Source organism: Heteronotia binoei, chromosome 8 (assembly GCF_032191835.1).
Source record: "Heteronotia binoei isolate CCM8104 ecotype False Entrance Well chromosome 8, APGP_CSIRO_Hbin_v1, whole genome shotgun sequence".
Classification (NCBI taxonomy): Eukaryota; Metazoa; Chordata; class Lepidosauria; order Squamata; family Gekkonidae; genus Heteronotia; species Heteronotia binoei.
The window spans coordinates 5,368,004-5,388,669 of NC_083230.1; the positions used below are offsets into that span (position 1 = coordinate 5,368,004).

General features: G+C 43.1%; 2 protein-coding genes across 3 annotated transcripts in view; one reads left to right on the forward strand and one right to left on the reverse strand.

Annotated features, from left to right (window-relative positions):
* The window catches only part of CCDC146 (coiled-coil domain containing 146), a 188,215-nt gene that overhangs the window by 95,290 nt on the left and 72,259 nt on the right, over positions 1-20,666 (reverse strand). The gene's annotated exons all lie outside the window — the stretch shown is intronic.
* FGL2 (fibrinogen like 2) lies at positions 7,453-17,887 on the forward strand. Its single transcript, XM_060244688.1, has 2 exons — positions 7,453-8,142; positions 16,948-17,887. The coding sequence occupies exons 1-2, from the start codon at positions 7,530-7,532 to the stop codon at positions 17,652-17,654; spliced, it is 1,320 nt and encodes a 439-aa protein (XP_060100671.1). The 5' UTR covers positions 7,453-7,529; the 3' UTR covers positions 17,655-17,887.

A 20,666-nucleotide genomic window follows, 5' to 3' on the forward strand; every position in this document is an offset into this window, starting at 1 on the left:
AATGTATCTGTTTCAAACTATTCCTATTGTGAAAGATGCTAAACAGTTTGATAAATGGCAAAGGAAAATCTCAGAATTTGTGTGGGCGGGGAAGAAACCAAGGATTAAAATGAAAATTTTGACAGATGCAAAAGAGAGAGGTGGATTCCAATTACCAGATCTAAAATTGTATCATGAAGCAGTTTGTTTAGTATGGATGAAAGAATGGATAACGTTGTTAAATAAAAAACTTTTAGTGTGGAAGGCCATGGAAATAAATTTGGCTGGCATGCATATTTGTATTATGGAAAAAAGAGTATGGATGGTCTTTTCTCTCACCATTATATAAGAAGTAGTCTATTAAATACATGGATAAAGTATAAGAAATATGGTGATGAGAGAAGACCTTTATGGATAGTGCCAGCCGAAGTGATAAAGATAACGATAAAACAGCCGAAGAAAAACGGCTATCATATAATCAGCTATTAAAAATACAAAGTGGAAAAATAGAATTGAAAACTGCTGAAGAATTGAGTTATAAATATGACTGGTTTCAAATGCAACAAATAAAAAGTTTGGTGGAGAATGATATTAAAACCAAAGGAATAAGGAAAGAACAAACAGAAATGGAAAGAGTTCTGCTCGGAGATAATGAGAAATTAATTTCAAAAGTATACAAATTACTTTTACAATGGTCTACAGAAGATGAAGTAGTGAAATCTCAAATGATAAAATGGGCAATTAATGTAAATAAAGAAATAAAGATGGAATCATGAGAATACTTGTGGAAGAACTCTATGAAACTCGCAACATGTCAAAGTATTAAAGAAAATTGTTTTAAGATGATGTATAGATGGTACATGACTCCAAAAAAATTATCAAAGATGAACAACAAGATGCCAGACAGGTGTTGGAAATGTAAAAAGCATGAAGGTTCTTTCTACCATATGTGGTGGACTTGTGAAAGAGCTAAAATGTTTTGGCAAATGATTCAGCAAGAGATTTCTAAGATTTTGGGATATGAATTCAACAAAGATGCAGAGACTTTTCTGCTGGGATTACAAATGGAAAAATTTCCAAAAGAAGATAGAACTTTAATATGGTACTTGCTGGGCCAAGAGAGGCTCGATTGAAGGCAACCAGGGAGTAAGCCTTCTCCGCAATGGCCCCTTGATGGTGGAATCATCTACCAGAGATGGTACGAGCCCTGCGGGACTTGAATCAATTCCGCAGGGCTTGTAAAACATTTCTTTTTCAGCTGGCTTTCGAAACAGAACCTGGATAAACTGATGAAACTGATGTGTAGCCATCCAGCCATCTTGTGGATATTATGACCCATAGTAATGTAGCACCTTTTATCTATTTTAACTAACTTATTTATTATGTTATTGATTATTTAAAATTGCTGTTGTATTGTATTGTTTTATTGAACCATGGAATTCCATGCTTGTGAGCCGCCCTGAGCCCGCCTTTGGCCGGGGAGGGCGGGATATAAGAATAAATTTATTTATTATTATTATTATTATTATTGCTCTCAGCTGCTAGGACATTGTATGCGCAGCTGTGGAAACAAGAAAAAATACCAGAGAAATGGGACTGGATTATAAAAGTTATGTCATGGAGTGAAATGGACAAATTAACAAGAAAATTAAGAGACTATGATTTGGAGCTTTTTAAGTTGGAGTGGAAGAAGTTCAGAGGATACGTAGAAAAAGAGTGGAAAATAAAAGGACATTGGACAATTTTTGATAATGATTAAGTTTTTTAATTTTTTTAAAAAACAAAAGTATATTTTTTTGTTTTTTAATAGTTAAAGTTACCTTTAATATTTGTTTTTTTTAAGTAAATAACACTGGCGGGGGTCAAGTAACGGGGGGAGGGGTGGGGGAAATGTAAGATATGGGGTAGAAGAATTTTTTTTTAAGTCTTTATAAGATGTAGATATAGTTTTGCTACCATATGTTACTAATTAAAATTGTTTATTACTAAAATGGCCTCATGGGAACGAAACTGGTTTGTTAATGTCATGACGCGGCAGAATGCCCCCTGCAGTGGGCTAGAGACTCCAGACTCACAGGGGATCTCTAGCTGATTCTCCTCTACCTGCCCTCCGTTTTGTGAGTTATGGCCAAAGAAGGTGACCCCAGGAAAGTGCTTTTGGGAAAATGTTGGGTGCAGCTTCAGGATTGTATAGTATGGACTCTGTACAAGTTAGAAGCATCAAACTTGGAGCAGGTCTCTCCGGGATACTCCCTGGGATGGCCAACCCCTGTCCTCCCCTGGGCCCAGGAGTCCCCTGCATGGTTGTGGGTGGCCATGTCCCTGGGCCCCATTCACTCATCCTGGTCAAGGTAATGGGTGGGTATGACCAACACCCCTCCTCCCTGCCCTGCCTGGGTCCAGGAGCCACTCACATTGTTGCAGGTGGTGGCAGCCTTGGGCCCCATTCACCCTCCACAGACAAAGCGATTGCAGGGAATGGCCAACTCCCCTCCATTTCCTGGGCCCAGGAGCCACCCGCACTGTTGCAATGCAGCTGCATCCCTGGGCCCCATTCACTCTTTATGGGCATGGTAATTGCAGGGAATGGCTAATCTCCCTACTCCCCTGCCTGGGCACAGGAGCCACCAACATTGTTGCAGTAAGCTGTGTCCCTGGGACCCATTCACCTGTGACACGATTGCTTTAACTGGCCAACCTCCTTCCTCCCCTGCCCTGCCTGGGCCCAGGAGCAATGTATTGTTGCAGGTGGCCATGCGCCAGGGCCCTGATCACTGTCCACAGACATGGCAATTACAGAGCATGACCAACCCCCTCCTTCCCTGCCCTGCCCAGGCCCAAGAGCCACCCACACTGTTGTGGATGGCTCTATCTAAAGTCCCTGTTCTCCATTTGCAGACAAGATGATCATGGGGTATGGCCAAACCCCTCTTCCTCTCCTGGGCCCAGGAGTCACCTACAACAGTGACTTGGGGTCAAGGAACAAAGAAGACCCAGACCCGACAGTGTTGAAAATGGAAGGAAGACCTGTTGGCAGGCCTGTAACCATGGGGGAGCCCGGGGGTGCATGGTCCCTCCATTCAACCCCCCCTTAAAGCTCTGTGGCCCCTCTGTTGGATGAGACCCCAGGCAGACGCTGCTGCCCCTCCCCCCACCATCGGGTAAAATGGCTGCAGACTGCCACCTCCTCTCCTCCTCCACTCTGCTCCTGTGCCCCTCTGGCACACTCACAATCAGCGCTGGGGGCACAGGCAGCAGCAGCTAGTGCCCTGCAGAAAAAGCGCCGCTGCCCTTGCCACCTCCCCACTTCCTGAGCCGAGCTGTCGGAGGTGGGGAGGAGGTTGAGTTCAGCTTGGGTGGGGAGCAGAGAGAGCCAGGCCAGGTGCTGCTGCTGGTGGCCTTCTCCAAGGGAAAGAGGGGAGGGTTCGGCTCCTGCTGCCCCCTCCCTGCTCTGCTCCTGGCCTGGGGGGTGCTTAACGCAGGTGAGCTGAGGCTCTGGCTCTGCTGGCTAGCCTGCGGTGTGGTCCTGCAATGCTCCTCTGCCTCCTTTGTGGCCCCCTCCCACTCCACCTCTAGCTTAGGATCTACCTGGGCAGCATGATTCAGAATGGCTTGGGGGCAAGACAGAGACAGATGTCAGCACTGGAGTATTGCACTCGAGGGGCCTGCCCTTCCCTTTGTGTGGGGCTAAAGCTTCACGGCACTGCATTGTGTGGGAGAGAAAGGGGGGGCTTGGAAAGCCCTTTTGAAGTGCCGTCCAGAGCTGGGGGTGGAGGGCAAGTTCAGCCACAGCATGGTCTGGAGGAGAGAGGGAGGGAGGGCTGCTGGGGAAGGCACATGTCCAGTCGAGGCTGGGCCCAGTTTTTTAAATGTTTATGATGCCATGGCCCCCCACCTAACTTTTTATCCTAGGCCCCCCCCCCCATCAAAAATTTTCTGGCTCTGGGACTGCCTTGAGGTGGCTTGGGGCCTTGGAGAACAGAGAGAGAGGCTGGCTCAAAGCCTTCAAAGCCCTGAGTCCCACCAACACCCAATGTCCAACACTGAAGGGTGTAACAAAATTGGAATGGGATGGGCTGACCACCCATAGCCATCATCTTGCCAGTGGGTGAAGTGAGAGACTGGCTCAAAGCCAAAATCCACCTTGAACCCAATGCCCAACAGGAAAGAGTGAACCACAATTGGGATGGGGTGGGTTGGACATGCACAGTTGACAGCAGGCCAAGTGGGAGGGATGGCTCTGGACTCTGAAGCCAGGGAACAAATGGTGCCATGAAAAGAAAGACATGCTGATTGGTTCCTCGGGAAGTTGACCATGCTCTGCAATCACCTTGCTAGCCATGCGAGTGAAAGGGCATGGCCCTGGAGCCCTGGAACAAAGAGAAGGCCAATATGCTGATGCAACATGCCATGCTCCCCACCCAGGCTCTGGCTTGTGGCCAAAGGGATCTGTGCCCTGGAAGGATTGGCCATGCCTTGCAGTAACTCCGCTAGTGGTCCCAGTGAAGGGGGATGGCCCTGGAGCCCTCAAACAAATGGAGAAACCCCCAGTTCCCCATGCCATGCCCCCCAGGCTCTGGTTTGCAGCCACAGGATTCACTGGTGACTGAGATCTGTGACCACCATCAAATGCATTGGAAGGACTGGCCATGCCCTACAATCACCTTGCCAACAGTGCCAATGAAAAGGGATGGCTCTGGAGCCATGGAACGAAGGGAAAACCTGGCAAGAATTCCCAATCCAGGGGATCCTTGGTATAAACTGGCAGCTCTCAAAATACCACAAAAACAACCAGGGAGTGGGAATCCATACACTCACCAGTATGGAACCTGCCACAAGTCCTTTTTAGCTATCCCAACAAACAGAAACCAAAGGGGAAGCTTTTAACCCTCCTGGGAATAAACAAGGAAGTCAGTCCTGCTCTTGCAGAATCAGTTCCCACCAACAGTTCTCCTATATGTGGATTCTTTAAGTCTAAGGCACTAAATTCAGTTTGTAGCACTTAAACAGACAACAAATATGATCAAGTCGGTTTCTGAATTAAAAAGTGCAAAGGATATTTCAAAGGAATGTAGCAGCAAGAAAGAAAACAACAAAGCTGCTATTTAAGTTTCTAACTGCACCGTAAGACATTTGCTCAAAGTTACCAGTTGTTACCTTTCTTGGTTGAAGTAAGGCAGCGTTTTGAGTTTCTTTGTCCAAAGAGGATTTTGTGTGTGTGTGTGTGCCAGGCAAGCGCATGACCGATGGCAAGGTTACATTACTTCTGGATAGCTGAAGCTGGCTGCTCCAACTCCAAATACAACAACAAAATAGAAATGCTAAACTTCTCAAAGTCTAAGATTTGCATAGGCTAGAGCCCTTTAGCCAATCCAAAATCAGACTACCCAAGTTCCCTTGACATGGACTCGTGACAACAGATGGCTCAGAAGAAAAGCAGTTTATGATGGGATCCTTCTGCAGTATAACTCCAAGCATCAAAAGAAAGGGTTAGATGTGCTTTAGGCCACAAAACTTCCAGTGACCAAATGGTGTGTCACTGTTTGTCTGTTATTCAAAGGCACAAACTATACCTGATCCCCTCGTCTGATGAAGTGTGCTTAGAGAGCACACAAAAGCTTACGTTCTGAATACAACGTGTTGGTCTTGAAGGTGCAACCGGACTCCTGCTTTGTTCTGCTGCTTCAGACCAACACGGCTGCCCACCTGGATCTATCAAAGGCACAAAGTTGACTTGCCAATTTTCCCATGTCCACAACAGATGTCTCCCTTTTGGATCTTGTCAAACCATAGTGCAGACCTAGAGATTGAGTATTAAGCCTGACTGATATTTAATGAAAGAACAAGGAACTGAGCCAGAGGTCCATCTCCTTGACATGGCCCCCAGACTCCTGGAGGTAATACGTCCTGCTCCCAACCAGGCTATGGCTTGCAGCTGGTATAAGAAGGAAGTGGTCACTCAGATGAGTATTATTCTAGCCTACAATTGGGTCTGGACTGGAGTGCACCCATCCACTGCAGTGAATACTTTTACTCCACAAATAAGTGGGAACATATGGGAAGCTTGCTAATCACCCCTCATGTCTAAGACAGGTAATGAAAGACAGAAAGGCATACCTTGATTTTTTTTTATGGGGGCTCCCTAATGTTGCCTCATAGCAGCTTGGTAGATACCCCAGCCATACACCACAAGGAAGGAAAACATGTCTACAATGCTCCGTCCCCCCCCCCACACACACACACACCAGACCCAAACACAAGAAATCCCTGGTCACTGCCTGCCACTAGGTGACAGAAATTTCTGGATGGTTCTTCACCATTAGAGGAACACATTGTACAGGTAAGAAATCATGTGTTGTGCCTGTGAATTCTACAAATGCAATGGAAAGAGGTAGTTGAACCAGGTCTTGTTTCTATAATGTTTGAAGAGGTGGATGTTTACTGAGGTGGATGTCATTCCATGAGGTAGGTGTTGCGCTAATAGGATGGCCAACCCCTGTCCTCCCCTGGGCCCAGGAGTCCCCTGCATGGTTGTGGGTGGCCATGTCCCTGGGCCCCATTCACTCATCCTGGTCAAGGTAATGGATGGGTATGACCAACACCCCTCCTCCCTGCCCTGCCTGGGTCCAGGAGCCACTCACATTGTTGCAGGTGGTGGCAGCCTTGGGCCCCATTCAATAAGCTATAAACAATGCTAGTCCCCCATATCAGTCGCTACACACAAAGCATAAACATTGGAAATACAGTCGATCCACAAAGTACTCTGGAATGTTCAGCTTGTCAAATGCCAGTGAACATTCCTCTTTAAAGATTGAAATTATTTTGTTCTCCCTCCCCCTTTACCTCTCTGAGAAAGAGCCTTCTGAGCACATCTGATGGAAACAATCCTTCGTCACAGTACCCTTTCCACATCCATTTGTCTGCTTAGAAACCCTTGTAAATTGCAGATTATGGGGAATGTTTTGGAGTGTACACTCAGCTTGTGTGGGGTCCTAGAACATACTTAACAGTGGGCTGTGACTGCATATGGCAAGCACATGCTTTCAAGGCAGCTCATCCACTATTCCTAACCTTCTCAAAGAGGAACATCTAACAAACTGCCAAGAAACCCAACAGAACCCCAGCACAGAGTTGAACACATTCTCTTTGCTGCTTATAGTAACTTTATTTTTACTAAAACATTCCAAAACAAGATTTCAAAGCACCAAGCAGAAGAGTTTTGGGTTTTGGTTTCCAATTGAAAAGCAGACTGAAGAGCAATTAGAAATTTTAAAAATCACATAAATGGAGAATCTGCATCTCTTTCAGCTTTGCTCCTGCCCAACAAGTGCTGAAAGTCACATTTAATAATCTTTTGGCTTTCTCCACAGGTACCTACTCCAATCTGCTGTTAATATCTCTGCAACTTGTTGTGATGCAATCAGATTCCGCCCTTTTCCTAGAACAGCGCAGGCAGGCAGTCTGATCATTCGTCAGCAGGAATCAGTCACCCTGTATAACTGTTGCCGAAGCGTTGCATACTTCCTCACCAGGCCAGCTGCTCCAAAAAGATGAAGGTTGTTTTCTTGATCCTGCTCCAGGCAGCTGGGCTGCTTTTCGCAAATGGCTCTGGCCTGATGGATGATGGGATCAAAAGTGTCCAAGAAGAAAAAGAGAGTGAGGCTTGCCCCATCACGGTCAAAACCGGTGGGAAATGTGGTGGAAGAGAGCAATGCCCATACCAGGTAACCTTGCCACAAATGACCATCCAGCTACCTTGGCAATTTCAGCAGATTGAGAAAACAATAAAAGAAGTGGAGAGCCTTAAGGAAGTGGTAAACAACTTGAAAAAGACCTGCCCAGATTGCAAGCTGCAAGCTGATGACAACCAAGAAGCAGACAGCGAGTTCCTGCCACTTGAAACAGACACCATATTGGACTACAGCAAATCACAAGAGAAAAGAGTGAAAGAACTGCAAAGCAAGGTATCCAGGCTATCAGCTGGCTTGAAAGATGCAAAGACCAAAATTCACTTGTTACAAGGTCAGCTGGAGCAAATGAACCTCATCAATATGGATAATGTGGAAAACTACGTTGACGGCAAAATAGCCAACCTTACATTTGTTGTGAACAGTTTGGATCACAAATGTTCTTCTAACTGCCCAGCCGAACAGTCGAATGCAGGTAGGTCAGCTCTGCACGCTTTAAAAGGGCTTCATGTTCTGGTCAGCACTATGTTTACGGTATTCCTTTAAACATACTAAAACCAAAAGGAAGGTCATATTTTGGGAGCTGCTCTATCTACATTCTTTGGAACTATGGGGAGGTCAGTAGATTAGAAAAACGGAAGGCATGGAAATGGTCTACACAGTACAGTGCAGGCTGCTTTTGGAGCAAGGAGACTTGTTAGCTCAGCTGAAATAGATTCTAATACGCTGGATAAGAAACTGACACAACTGAACTTTAGATGCAGAATCTCTTTCAGCATTAATAGCCTGAACTCCTGCCTCCTGCCCAATGTATTCTCTATCTTGGTAGAACCTGTAAAACAGAGAGTGGGGCAAATTATGGAGGCAAAACTTATTACACATTTTATAGATTACAATAACAATAACAAAAGGAACTTAAGCTGGGCCCATTAATTTTACATTTTTAATTTTGAAGTTTAAAGGTGCTAAGTGGAACTTATGTCCTTTGAATGTTATGAACTCCTCTGAGCAAATCAGTCAAGGAGCAGGATACACATATAACAAAAATAAAATTTAAAAAAAAACTATAAGAAGCTGTTTTAAATTCCCACTTACTATTACTTATGGAAAACTTTCGTGTCCTGCATTTTTGGCATAATAGGTCTCTGAGCTGTCTCTAGTAACTTAAAACAGAAACTCTTTTGCCTCACGGAAGGAAAAAGGATCCATGTAGGAAAGCAGCCATCTACATATGCTGCTAACGCAGTCTCCCATCACTACAACACTCATTTGATAACAGTGCGTTGTGCATCTTCACTGCGGGCTACCAGTTACTGTTCCCCGTTGCTTTGTACAATCAACTTCCCAAGTCAAGAACTGGACTGGCAGTACCATCTTAAACAGAGGTACACTAGTCCTAAACCCACCAATGTAAATGGACTGATGCCTGCATTCATCATGACATCTGTATAAAACTATCATTTCAGCTCAGAGACGAAGCAGGTAGGAAACATTCTAGTGCTGGAACAAGAAAGGTATATCTAGATTTCCTCCACCCAGTTGCTTTGTTGAACTGGACATCTGAGCATCTATGCTTTGTCACTGCTATGTACCTTTGCTTTAAATTACTGACTTAACGGCAAAATCATTGCCTACTCCAATGTTATATTGCACTTTTGAAATTCACAAGAAATACCAAAAAACAAACAGAAATATTATTTTGATCTGCCCTAGAAAATGTTAATGAATAACATGACATATTATATGCATTTGGAAATATGCAGAAAGGTGTAGTCTTCAACGGTTGACATAAATTATGTTTTACAGCTGCACGTATCTGAACCTCAGCAGAATTAATGTATCCCAAATGGATGACATGTGCTATACTAACAGTGAAATCTTGGCAAGATGTCATATATAAACAATGTAAAATGAAAGATTACTTTGGATATTATTTCTTTCAAATCATGTAACTCTAGGGACAATATTTAAAACAGTTATCTCATTACCTCCAATGGATACGTGATAGTTTTTGCCAGAGAAAATCTTTAATTGGTGTTTTGTCTTTCAGCATAATTATAATTTTACTCCAAAGATCATTTGAAACAGCCACAAGATTATTTAGTTGAATCAGTCAAGAAGAAAAATCAGTTTTCAAATACTCTAGACCAGTCTAAGTATCGCAATACTGGAAAATTGTCTTGATCACCTAATAATAAATTAACCAAGAAAAAATCCTGCTAAGAAATAGAAAACTAGTAAACTTTCTTAAAGAAAACTAAAATAATGGCAAACTGCTGGAACAGCTTCCTAGCAAAGACTGTTGATGAGCATTTCATATTAATAAGGCTGGCCCAAATGAACTACATAGATATTCCCCAAGTAAATCAGGATAGTGCACTAGATTCAAAGGGATTTTGTTCTGTTGACAGTTTCCTTGTTTGTGTGTCAAGAGAATACCTTGAGACACTGTTGGAAGTTCAGTTGAGAGTCTCTGGGTAAAAATAAAAGGCTTAAGAAATAATAGTGATAATATGGGGGTCTGCTATAAACCACCAAGCCAGGCAGAGGACTTGGATGAAATACTCCTAGAACAGACTGCAAAATTATCAAAGAAACAGGACACAGTGGTAAATGGGAGATTTCTATTACTTGGATATCTGTTGGAAGTCCAAGTCTGCTAAAAACAAAAGGTCAAATAAATTTTTGACATCTTGCTGACAATTTCATTTTCCAGAAAGTGGAAAAGGAAACAGGATCTGCTATCTTGGACTTGATTCTCACCAACAGGGAAGAACTGGTTGACGAGGTGAAAGTAGTGAGCACCCTGGATAGTAGTGACCATGTGCTTTGGAATTTACAGTCTTGGGGAAGGGAAAAGCTGTATGCAGTTTGACATATAGGCTGGACCAAGAAAGCAAATTTTGACAAACTTAAAGTTAGGCTGGGTAGAATCCCATGGCCAGAAATACTTAAGGAGAAGATAGTTCAAGATGGGTGGAAGTTTCTTAAAGGCAAAATATTGAAGGCACAATCACAAATGATTCCTATGAGAAGGCAAAATGGGAAGTGCCTAAAGAAATCAAGGATTTGAGAAATAAAAAAAGACTAAATTAGGAAATTATATAAACAAATAACCATTGCTTGTAGAGAAAAAGTTAAGGACACTAAAGCTCAGTCTGAGCTTAGGCTAGTGAGAGATGCTTAGAAAAAAGGTTCTTATGTTCAAAGTAAGCAAGGACATGTTAGGCCCATTGTGGGGATGGGGAAGTGAAATTGTAACAGATGATGAAGAGAGGGCAGAAATGCTCAGTTCCTACTTTTCCTCAGACTTCTCTTGTGAAGGAAACAGTACTCAACATGGCAAAAACAGAACCCATGTAGAGGGAAGAGAGTTGCCGCTTGGGATCAGCAAAGGGGCAGTTCATCAATACCTCATTTCTTAAATGAATGTCCTCAGGGTCAGATGAACTGCATCCAAGGGTACTAAAAGAACTTGCAGACTTGGGAGAACTTTGGGGGGGGGGGTCACAAATACATTAGAAGACAGAGTCAGGATACAGGATGATCTTGACAGGCTGGAAAACTGCTAAAACAAATAAAACAAATTTTAATGGGCATAAATGTAAAGTTCTGCACCTAGGTAGGAAAAACCAAATGCATCATTATAGGATGGAGGAGACTTGTCTTGGCAGTAGTAGGTGCAAAAAGGACCTAAGGGTCTTAGCGGACAGTACACTGAACATAAGTCAGCAGTGTGATATGGTAGCTAAAAAGGCAAATTCAATTTTGGGCTGTATCAACAGAAGTATAGTGCACAGATCATATGAAGTGATGGTATCGCTTTACTCCGCTCTGGTTAGACCTCACCTAGAATACTGTGTTCAGTTTGGGGTACCACAATTTATGAAGGATATAGACAAGCTGGAACGTATCCAGAGGAGGGCAACGAAGATGCTGGGGGTTCTGGAGACCAAGTCCTATGAGGGAAGGTTGAAGGAGCTGGGGATGCTTAGCCTGGAGAGGAGACAACTGAGCAGTGATAGGATCACCATCTTCAAGTACTTGCCCCAATAACCAATTAGGGTTGCCAGGTCCAATTCAAGAAATATCTGGAGACTTTCAAGGTTGTGACAAGCATATAAATAAAAGTTTATTATTATTATTATTATTATTATTATTATTATTATTATAACTGAACTCTAAAGGGAATTCTGGTCACTACATTTATAGGGACCACACACCTTTTAAATGCCTTCCCTCCACTGGAAATAATGAGGGATAGGGGCACCTTCTTTGGGGGCTCATAGAATTGAGCCTCCAGTCCAATCTTTTTGAAAGTTGGTATTTTGAGAAGAGGCATCAGATGCTATGCTGCAAATTTGGTGCCTCTATCTCAAAAAACAGCCCCCTCCCAAAGCCCCCGATACCTGCAGATCAAATCTCCATTATTATACCCATGGGAATTGGTCTCCATAGGGAATAATGGAGTGCCCAGCAGACATTTCCTTTCCCCCTTGCTTTCTGATGAACCTGAAGCGGGGGAGGGCCTCCAAACCAGGGGATCCCCTGCCCCCACCTGGGGATTGGCAACCCTAGCTGTCATATAGAGGATGGTGCAAAATTGTTTTCTGTTGCCCCAGAAGGTCAGACCAGAATCAATGGGTTAAAATTAAATCAAATGCATTTCTGGCTCATCAATAGGAAGAACTTCCTGACAGAGCAATTCCTCAGTGGAACAGGCTTCCTCAGGAGGTGGTGGGCTCCCCTTCTTTGGAGGTTTTTAAAGAAAGGCTAGATGGCCATCTGACAGCAATGCTGATTTTGTGAATTAGGCAAATTCTGAGAAGGAGGGCAGGAAGGGTTGCATCAGGGCTTAGTTCTTGTGGCCCTTTCTTACACACCCAGGGAAATGCTGAGTGACACTTCAGGGTCAGTCAGCAATTTTTCTCCAGGCCAATTTGGCCCGGGATCCTGGAGGTTTTTGCCATCTTCTGGGCATGGAGCAGGCATCATTGGGGATGTGTGTGTGTGTGGGGGGGAGGTATTTGTGAAGTTCCTGCACTGTGCAGGGGTTGGACTAGATGACCCTGGAGGTCCCTTCCAACTCTATGATTCCCATTATTTATTTCATTTCTAAAGCTTGCATGCATCATAATCTTTCCAGCTACAGAGAGAAAAATGGGTTTATAATCTTCAGGAAACACCTGGAAGAAATATTTTCTGTACAAAATGAACTGCTGAGAGGAAGAAGTGTTATATTAATGCTTGCCCAAACTCATTTCCACTGTAAAACCTCAGTGGTTGTGTAATATATTTACAGGAAGCCAGTTACATTCTCTTAAACTGCATCACATTGAGTGTCATAGTGTCAAGTGCACACAATAATCTGCAACAGGTAGGGAAAAAACCCTGATGTTCTTTACATCTACAAAACAATAGCCAACTCTAAGCCAATCTCGTATAAAATATTTTTGCTGTGCTTTGCAACATGTATAAAGTCAGCCATTAGTGTTGAATGAGAAAGTTATCAAATGTTAATAGGAACGTGCTAAATCTAAAATTCCAGTTCCACAAAACACTACTAGATGGTACTGGTCCCCATCAAAACTCAACAAAATAAATCCCTCTGTCGACCCACAATGTAAAAAACTTTGCGGAGAGAAAACAGACTATATTCATGGATGGTGGCGGTGCAGTTTCATACATAAATTTTGGCAACAAATTAAAATGCAAATAAAACACATCATGCAAGTAAAGTTACCTTTGGAACCCGACATCTTACTTCATAACTGGAAAGACACAAAAATAAGCTCAGGTACAGCAGAACTAATACATATTCTCATAGCGACAGCAAGAATGGCCACTGTCACACATCGGATAGAGAAATACACCCCTAGAATAGAGATGTGGCACCCGAAAATCTGGCACATATTTATTTTGAGTAAGATTACATACAATCCATATGACATCACATACCCAGTATGAAAGGCATGTAGTAGCAATTTGGTACCCTTTAATGACTTATTTTACAGAAAACGGGATCATTCTTAGAAATTCATTGTATAGAAAGTTAATGTATTTCTGAAAGTCTTCTTGTTAAGGTTATCCGGGTAACAATTTTTATAGGCAAAGCTGTAAACTACATAAAATTAAGTTGTAAATCAGTAACAATATTAATATGGCACTATTGTTTATATAGCATGACATATAACGCTATGAAGTATACCAATAAAGTATTTTTTTTTAAAAAAAATGTTAACGGGAACCTGGAGACACCAGCTAAGGTGTGACACAGACATAAGGTGAGGGCTGTATTCCAACTGTACACTTCACTTGGGGAATAATCTCCAAAATTTAGTGCAAAAATTTCAGATTTATCACAGGGATCTAAGAATTAATTATATTATTTTTTAAAAAGCATTTATCCCTAACAGTCCAAGTAGTATATGTAAATAGAGTCAATATATTTTTATCAAAGAGAAACACTAAGGGAGATTTCTTGGTTTGGAATCCACCTAATGGTCCCATCTTTGGTTTGGACAAGCTGGGTGTCACATCATGGTTTGGCATTAAATGAGCTTATGAGCTCTGTGAAAAAATGTCTTGTCTCCTGGAAGATTGGCAAGCAGGCTTTAAAAATTTCTTGCTCTGAGCATGGAGACAAGTCTGTGTGTGTGTGTGGCGGGGGGGGGGGAGAAATTAGCCCATCACATTCCGGAAGTACCTGGGTTGCCTCTTTAGAAATGCTAACTGATATGCAGAGGAGACAATGGGATGAGCCACCTTATCTTTCTTCTCTAGGCAGGAAACAGTGTGGAGGGTGCTGGGCTAGATCAGCCCCAGAAACCATCTCCAGGAATGAATTGGAAATTTCTCAGAAGGTATGGAGGTTTCCCAGGATGCCTCCTCAAAAGGAGGATTCCTGGAGACAACAGGAAAAGAAGCATGGATCAGGTTGGAGAGTGATGTAAAATGAGTGGAGTCAGAGGATTAATAAAAATGCTTGCTCCAAGAAGGGGAGAACTTTTGATTCTGGGCCGTGGAGGAGGACAGAATGCTGAGCTGTGTCAGCAGGCAGTAGCCATCTTGAACATGTGGCTAGGCCTGCTGTCTGGATGGATGCAGGAAACTCTAGACACCCTCAGAGTATTTTGTAATTTACTAAGCTTAGAATTGTCTCCTCTACTTCAGCATCTAATACAGTAAGTTTTAGAACCAAGGACAGATGATGCAATTATAACCAACTTTTTTTGTTCTTCTAGTTGCTGATCTGGTGCTGTGCTAAAAGCAGGCCTCAGATTCAGTGGGAGCTCACAGGAGTGCAGTTCCTGAACCTTTCTGAGAGTTCTGCCTCCTCCTTGAGAGTTCCGCCTCCTCCTTGAGAGTTCCATCTCCTCCTTGAGAGTTCCACCTCCTTATCCATTGAATAGTATGTGCAGCTACATAATCCCTTGATGAGCTCCACTACCTATTTTTCTACAAAACGACCCCTAGCTAAAAGTATGCTTGTAACCTTTTTCTTTTTTTAATAAACGTTTTAATATTGTGAATGGTGGCAGTAACTCTGTGCCACATAGTTCCCCAACTGCTTTAGACCACATTACTTTAAAAGGGGAGTCTTGGGAGAGGGGAAGGCAAGCAGCCGGCAACCGGCTATTTCCCTGGGCCCCAAAACTGTAAAAGTCTCCCTGTGGAGACCCAGCACTGGGTAGAAGGAGACTATCCCTGGGCCGAAAGAGATTAAATATCAGAATACCAGAGCACGGGCCTTTTCAATCGCGGCCCCTGCCCTATGGAACCAACTCCCCGAGGAGGTGCGGGCCCTGCGGAACCTTGATCAGTTCCGCAGGGCCTGCAAGACCACCCTCTTTAAACTTGCACATTTGGACTGCTAAAGAAGACCGCTAATTAAGGATCCGCCAATGCAGTTTAAAGACCTATACCGCTGTGTATATACTGGCAGAACTAGCGTCAAACACCATCAACACTGTCAGACGAAGTTATTTAATTGTATATATTGGATTTAATGCTGTTAAGTTTAATGTTTTATATTGTTAAATTTAAATGGTTTTATCTATTATTGTATGTTTTTATGAAATGTTGTTAGCCGCCCTGAGCCTGCCGAGGTGGGGAGGGCGGGATATAAATAAAATTTATTATTATTATTATTATTATTATTATTATTATTATTAGAAAAAGGGGGCGAAGGGGGGGAGAGGGGAGGAACGTCTGCTGAGCACTTCATTATTCCCTATGTGATCGATTCTCATTGGGTATAATAGGGAATTGATCTGGAGGTTTTGGGGGTTCTGGGGGAGCTGTTTTTTGAGGTAGAGGCACCAAATTTTCAGTATAGTATCTAGTGTCTCTCCCCAAAGTATCCCCCAAGTTTCAAGACGATTGGACCAGGGGGTCCAATTCTATGAGCCCCCAAAGAAGGTGCCCCTATCCTTCATTATTTCCTATGGAAGACCATATGTGATGGCCAGAACTCCCTTGGAGTTCAATTATGTTTGTCACACCCTTGTTCCTGGCTCCACCCCAATGTCTCCTGGCTCCACCCCCAAAGTCCCCAGATATTTCTTGAATTGGACTTGGCAACCCTAGCTACGGGCATGGGGAGGAGGTTGTTAAAAGAGCAAATGGCAACAGGAGGGCGAGGGGTAAGCAAAAAGGATAGAAGGGAGAGTTAGCACGGTGGTTCCTAAGCCAGACTAAAGCTTGTTCACCCAGCTTTCTCTTGCTTAATTCTACAATACAGATTTCTTTTGCTCCATTGAATAGCTTAAACTAGCCCAAGGTTATGAGAGCTCAGAAGCCAAGCTAAGCAGAGTTGATAATGGTTAGTATTTGGATGGGAGAGCACAAAGGAAGAAAAGGCTTCCTAGGCAAAGGAAGGCAATGGCAAATGGCCTCTGCTTATCTCTTACCCTGAAAACTTCACAGGGATCACCACGTCATCATATGTCAGTTGCAGTGTGATGGCACTTATTATTTGTTTATTATTTATAGCATGGCAACAATCGAAAGATGTTTTGCTTTCTACATGAGAGTTTTGTGTGCAAAACCACCACCCTCCCCATGTTTCTAGGCAATTTGTTTCATTTATTTTACATGAGAAACATCAGAAAGCTAATTTTCTGGGGCTGCAAAGCATGGAAACATGAGAAGAGTTTACTACTATGGAATTGAGATTAACTTTCTCTAGTATTATGCTGCTAGTTCTAGATAAACTAAAAATGTGAATCAGCAATATCTATACTTCTATAGTGTCTTTTTCCCCCCCTCTTGTGCCCAGCTATACAACTTCTGTCAAGAGACTGCTCTGATTATTTTGCCTTGGGCAAAAGGCACAACGGAATCTATACAATTGCTCCTGATCCCAGAAATGACAGCTTTGAAGTTTACTGTGACATGGAATCTATGGGAGGTGGTTGGACAGTGATCCAGATTCGTCAAGATGGCAGCACAAACTTCAACAGAACGTGGAGTGAATACAAGAATGGCTTTGGAAACCTCAGCAGAGAATTCTGGTTGGGGAATGACAAAATTCACCTCCTGACTAAAAGCAAGGAAATGCAACTGAGGATTGAACTTGAGGATTTCAACGGAGTCAGAAAATATTCAAAATACGAACAGTTCTATGTGGCCAATGAATTTCTCAAATACCGCCTGAGCATCGGCGGCTACACGGGCACAGCAGGGGATGCTCTCCACTTCAGCAAACATTATAACCATGATCAAAAGTTCTTCACCACCCCAGACCGAGATAACGACAGGTATTCATCAGGAAACTGTGGGGCATATTACAGCTCTGGCTGGTGGTTTGATGCCTGCATGGCTGCCAACCTCAATGGCAAATATTATCACCAAAAATATAGAGGAGTTCGAGATGGGATTTTCTGGGGCACATGGCCTGGGCTTTCAGATGATATCCCAAGTGGTTATCGACAACCTTTTAAAAAGGTTAAAATTATGATCAGACCTAAGGTATTTATGTCATAAATCACACTGAATTATGAGAAACAAAAAAAGATATTTTTCTCTTTCAATTTTGAAATATCTCTGCGTAGACAAATGTATTATAATTCTTCCAAAAGAACACTGCCATGTTTTTAAAAATTGTTTTGAATGTTCAGGCAACCATTTACAATTTCTGTAGCAAGGGGGGCGGGAAAGGTTTCATTTTAATTCATGCTTTGAATTTAAGTGCATTTTGTAACAGAGATTTAAAAAAATCCCACTATTGGAGTGTCTTTATTATTACCTATGCCAGTCTCATGCGTGCAAGCTAGGCATACAGACGGAAAACAAACAGGCAGTTCTGAAGCCCCTGGCTTTCACTGTTCCCTCAATAGATTCTCCACACGCAAACACACCCAGTCTGCAAGTTACTGTCAACTTGCTCCAAAGCCCAAGAAGAATGTACTGTCAAGTCACAACCAAATCATGGCAACCTCATTCATAAGGCATTCAGGTAAGGGATAAGCAGAGGTGGTTCTCCATTACCTTCCCCCCATAGTCACCTCAACCCTCCTTGGTAGTCTCCCATCTCACTAAATGCAGCTGACCCTGGTTAGCTTTCAAGTTCTGATGAGCTCAAACTAAACTGAGCTATTTGTGCTACTACAATGGGCCGAAACTCATGTAAACTCCCAGGTATTCCAGGAGAAATTATCTGCCTTTGCCTGTCGATTATTAAAATACTTGCCATGTGAATAACGTGAGCTGCCTAGAGCAGATGGACGCATTCCTTCTTAACAGTTTGTTAACATGAACTGTAACAAAACAAATAATGTTGTAAGCCGCCCTGAGTCCGCTTGTGGAAAGGGCGGGATATAAATGGAAAGTAATAAATAAATAATAAAACCAAAAATTTCTCCCAAAGACTATTACATGCTATTCAGATAAGCTTTCTAATTAACTCTCACTGTTTAAGTCAACACAATATTTTGGAACCCCAACAAAGAATGCTATCTGCACGATACATATGAAGAACTGAAACATAAATGTTTTATCCCACTTTAGCCCCATTGTGACACCAGGGATTTTAACGCCTGCATAGTGCAGTCACAATCCAATGCAATCTTAGCCACAAGGCTGACAAAGAAGAGAAGAACTAAGTTTGAATTCAGCGGAACCTTTAAGACTTAATTGAATTCAAACTTTGTTCTACTGCTTCAGACCAACAAGGCTGCCCATCTGGATCTATCTTAACAGAAGAGTAACTGTAGAAGTACTTGATAGGCACTCTCTCGCCATCCTTGGTAGCTAGGACGCCACATAATTCTCCTATCTTTGCACTGGAGACATTCTAATACAAATCAACATGGTCTAAATGCAACTAAGACATCACCCAACCACCGCATGTGCATGGACGCATAAAAGCATGCTGTAAAGAAGAGCACACAGTGCCTCACTTGTCTGTTACTCCCCCCTTCCCACACTTTGGAAACAGGCAGAAACTAATACCCACAGGCACAACCTTTCCAGGCTGACCCTCAGATATGGATATGAATACCATGATGGGCAAAACTCAACTAAGCAACAGAACAACAGAGGCAAGAGCTGCCAGGCAGGACAATTTGGGGAACTAGAAGGAAGGGAAACAACCACAACAACAAAATTTTATTTATATCCCACCCTCCCCGCCGGGGCAGGCTCAGGGCGGCTAACAACACAATTCAAGTTTAGCTATACAGATAGATAAAATTACAGTTAAACAACATGGACATTTAATTAAAAATCTGCTTAAGTTTTAAAATTAAATTAATAAAAGTGCTAATGCTATGTTTACTTTATGTTTGCTTTTATGATGGCGGTTTCCTTAGCAATTTCCATTTTCATCAGCGAGAGCCAGTCGGAAGAGGAAGGTCTTGCAGGCCCTGCGGAACTGTTCAAGGTCCCGCAGGGCCCGGAAAGTGAGAAAGTCAAACTTCATGGGTACACAACTTTCCACCTGTGAAAACCTCCGATAGGTCCAATCATACAGTGAAAATGCTAGCCTGCTCTTTCCTGTATTTGACAGTAGGTTCAGAAGTTTTGCTTCCATCAGATACTGAGACTGCCTCAGACCCCAACTGCAGTCCTACTCTGCACTATGACGTGACTACTGTGCAAAAACTGCAAAGGTCTTTTAAAAACGTTATGAAGAAAAGATGACACATAAAAAACTTGTGGTATATCCCTGCATTTTTTAAATGCTTATGTCAAGTAATTCTAGGGTTGCCAGCCTCCAGGTGGGGCCTGGAGATCTCCTGCTTTTCAAACTGATCTCCAGCTGGCAGAAATCCACTCCCCTGGAGAAAATGGCTGCTTTGAAGGGTGAATTCTATGGCATCATGCCATTCTGAGGTCCCTCCCCTCCCCAAATCCCACACTCTCCCAGATCCACCCCCAAAGTCTCCAGGTATTTTCCAACAAAGACTTGGCAACCCTATCTAGGTGTAATTCACCTGCTTCCTTAAAAACTTTCAGCGTCCAAGTTCAAGTTTATGGACTATTTTCTGCAAATTTGCCAGTTACACAGTGATCTCAGGGATAGTCTTAACCAATGGGAAATAGGGGCAGCTACCCTGGACCCCATAGTAGGAGCAGCAGGAGGAGGGGGGAAAGAAGAGAAAGAGCAGGCTACTGCTGCTGCTACTCACACCTGTTCTGTCCAGAACACTCATGACTGCCCCGTCCAGGGCTTGGGCAACCAGCTCAACAGTAGCCACTTGCACCAGCTCCACCCAGGGCTCTGGCCGCTATCTTCTAGTGATGGCGCCCACTCACTTTACATGGAGTAATGGCCAACCCAGTTGGCCTTGGCAATGAGAGCCAGTGTGTGTGTGTGTGTGTGGGGGGCAATATGATGGCAGTGATTCTGGGGGCCCATCTTGGACTTTTGCCCAGGGCCCCACAATCTCTAAGACTGCTCCTAAGCAACTTTTGAAGAACAATACACAGATGCTACATTCTTGTATTGCACTTTCAGTGCATGAATAATTACATTTCTTAATTGAGGCAAGCTAT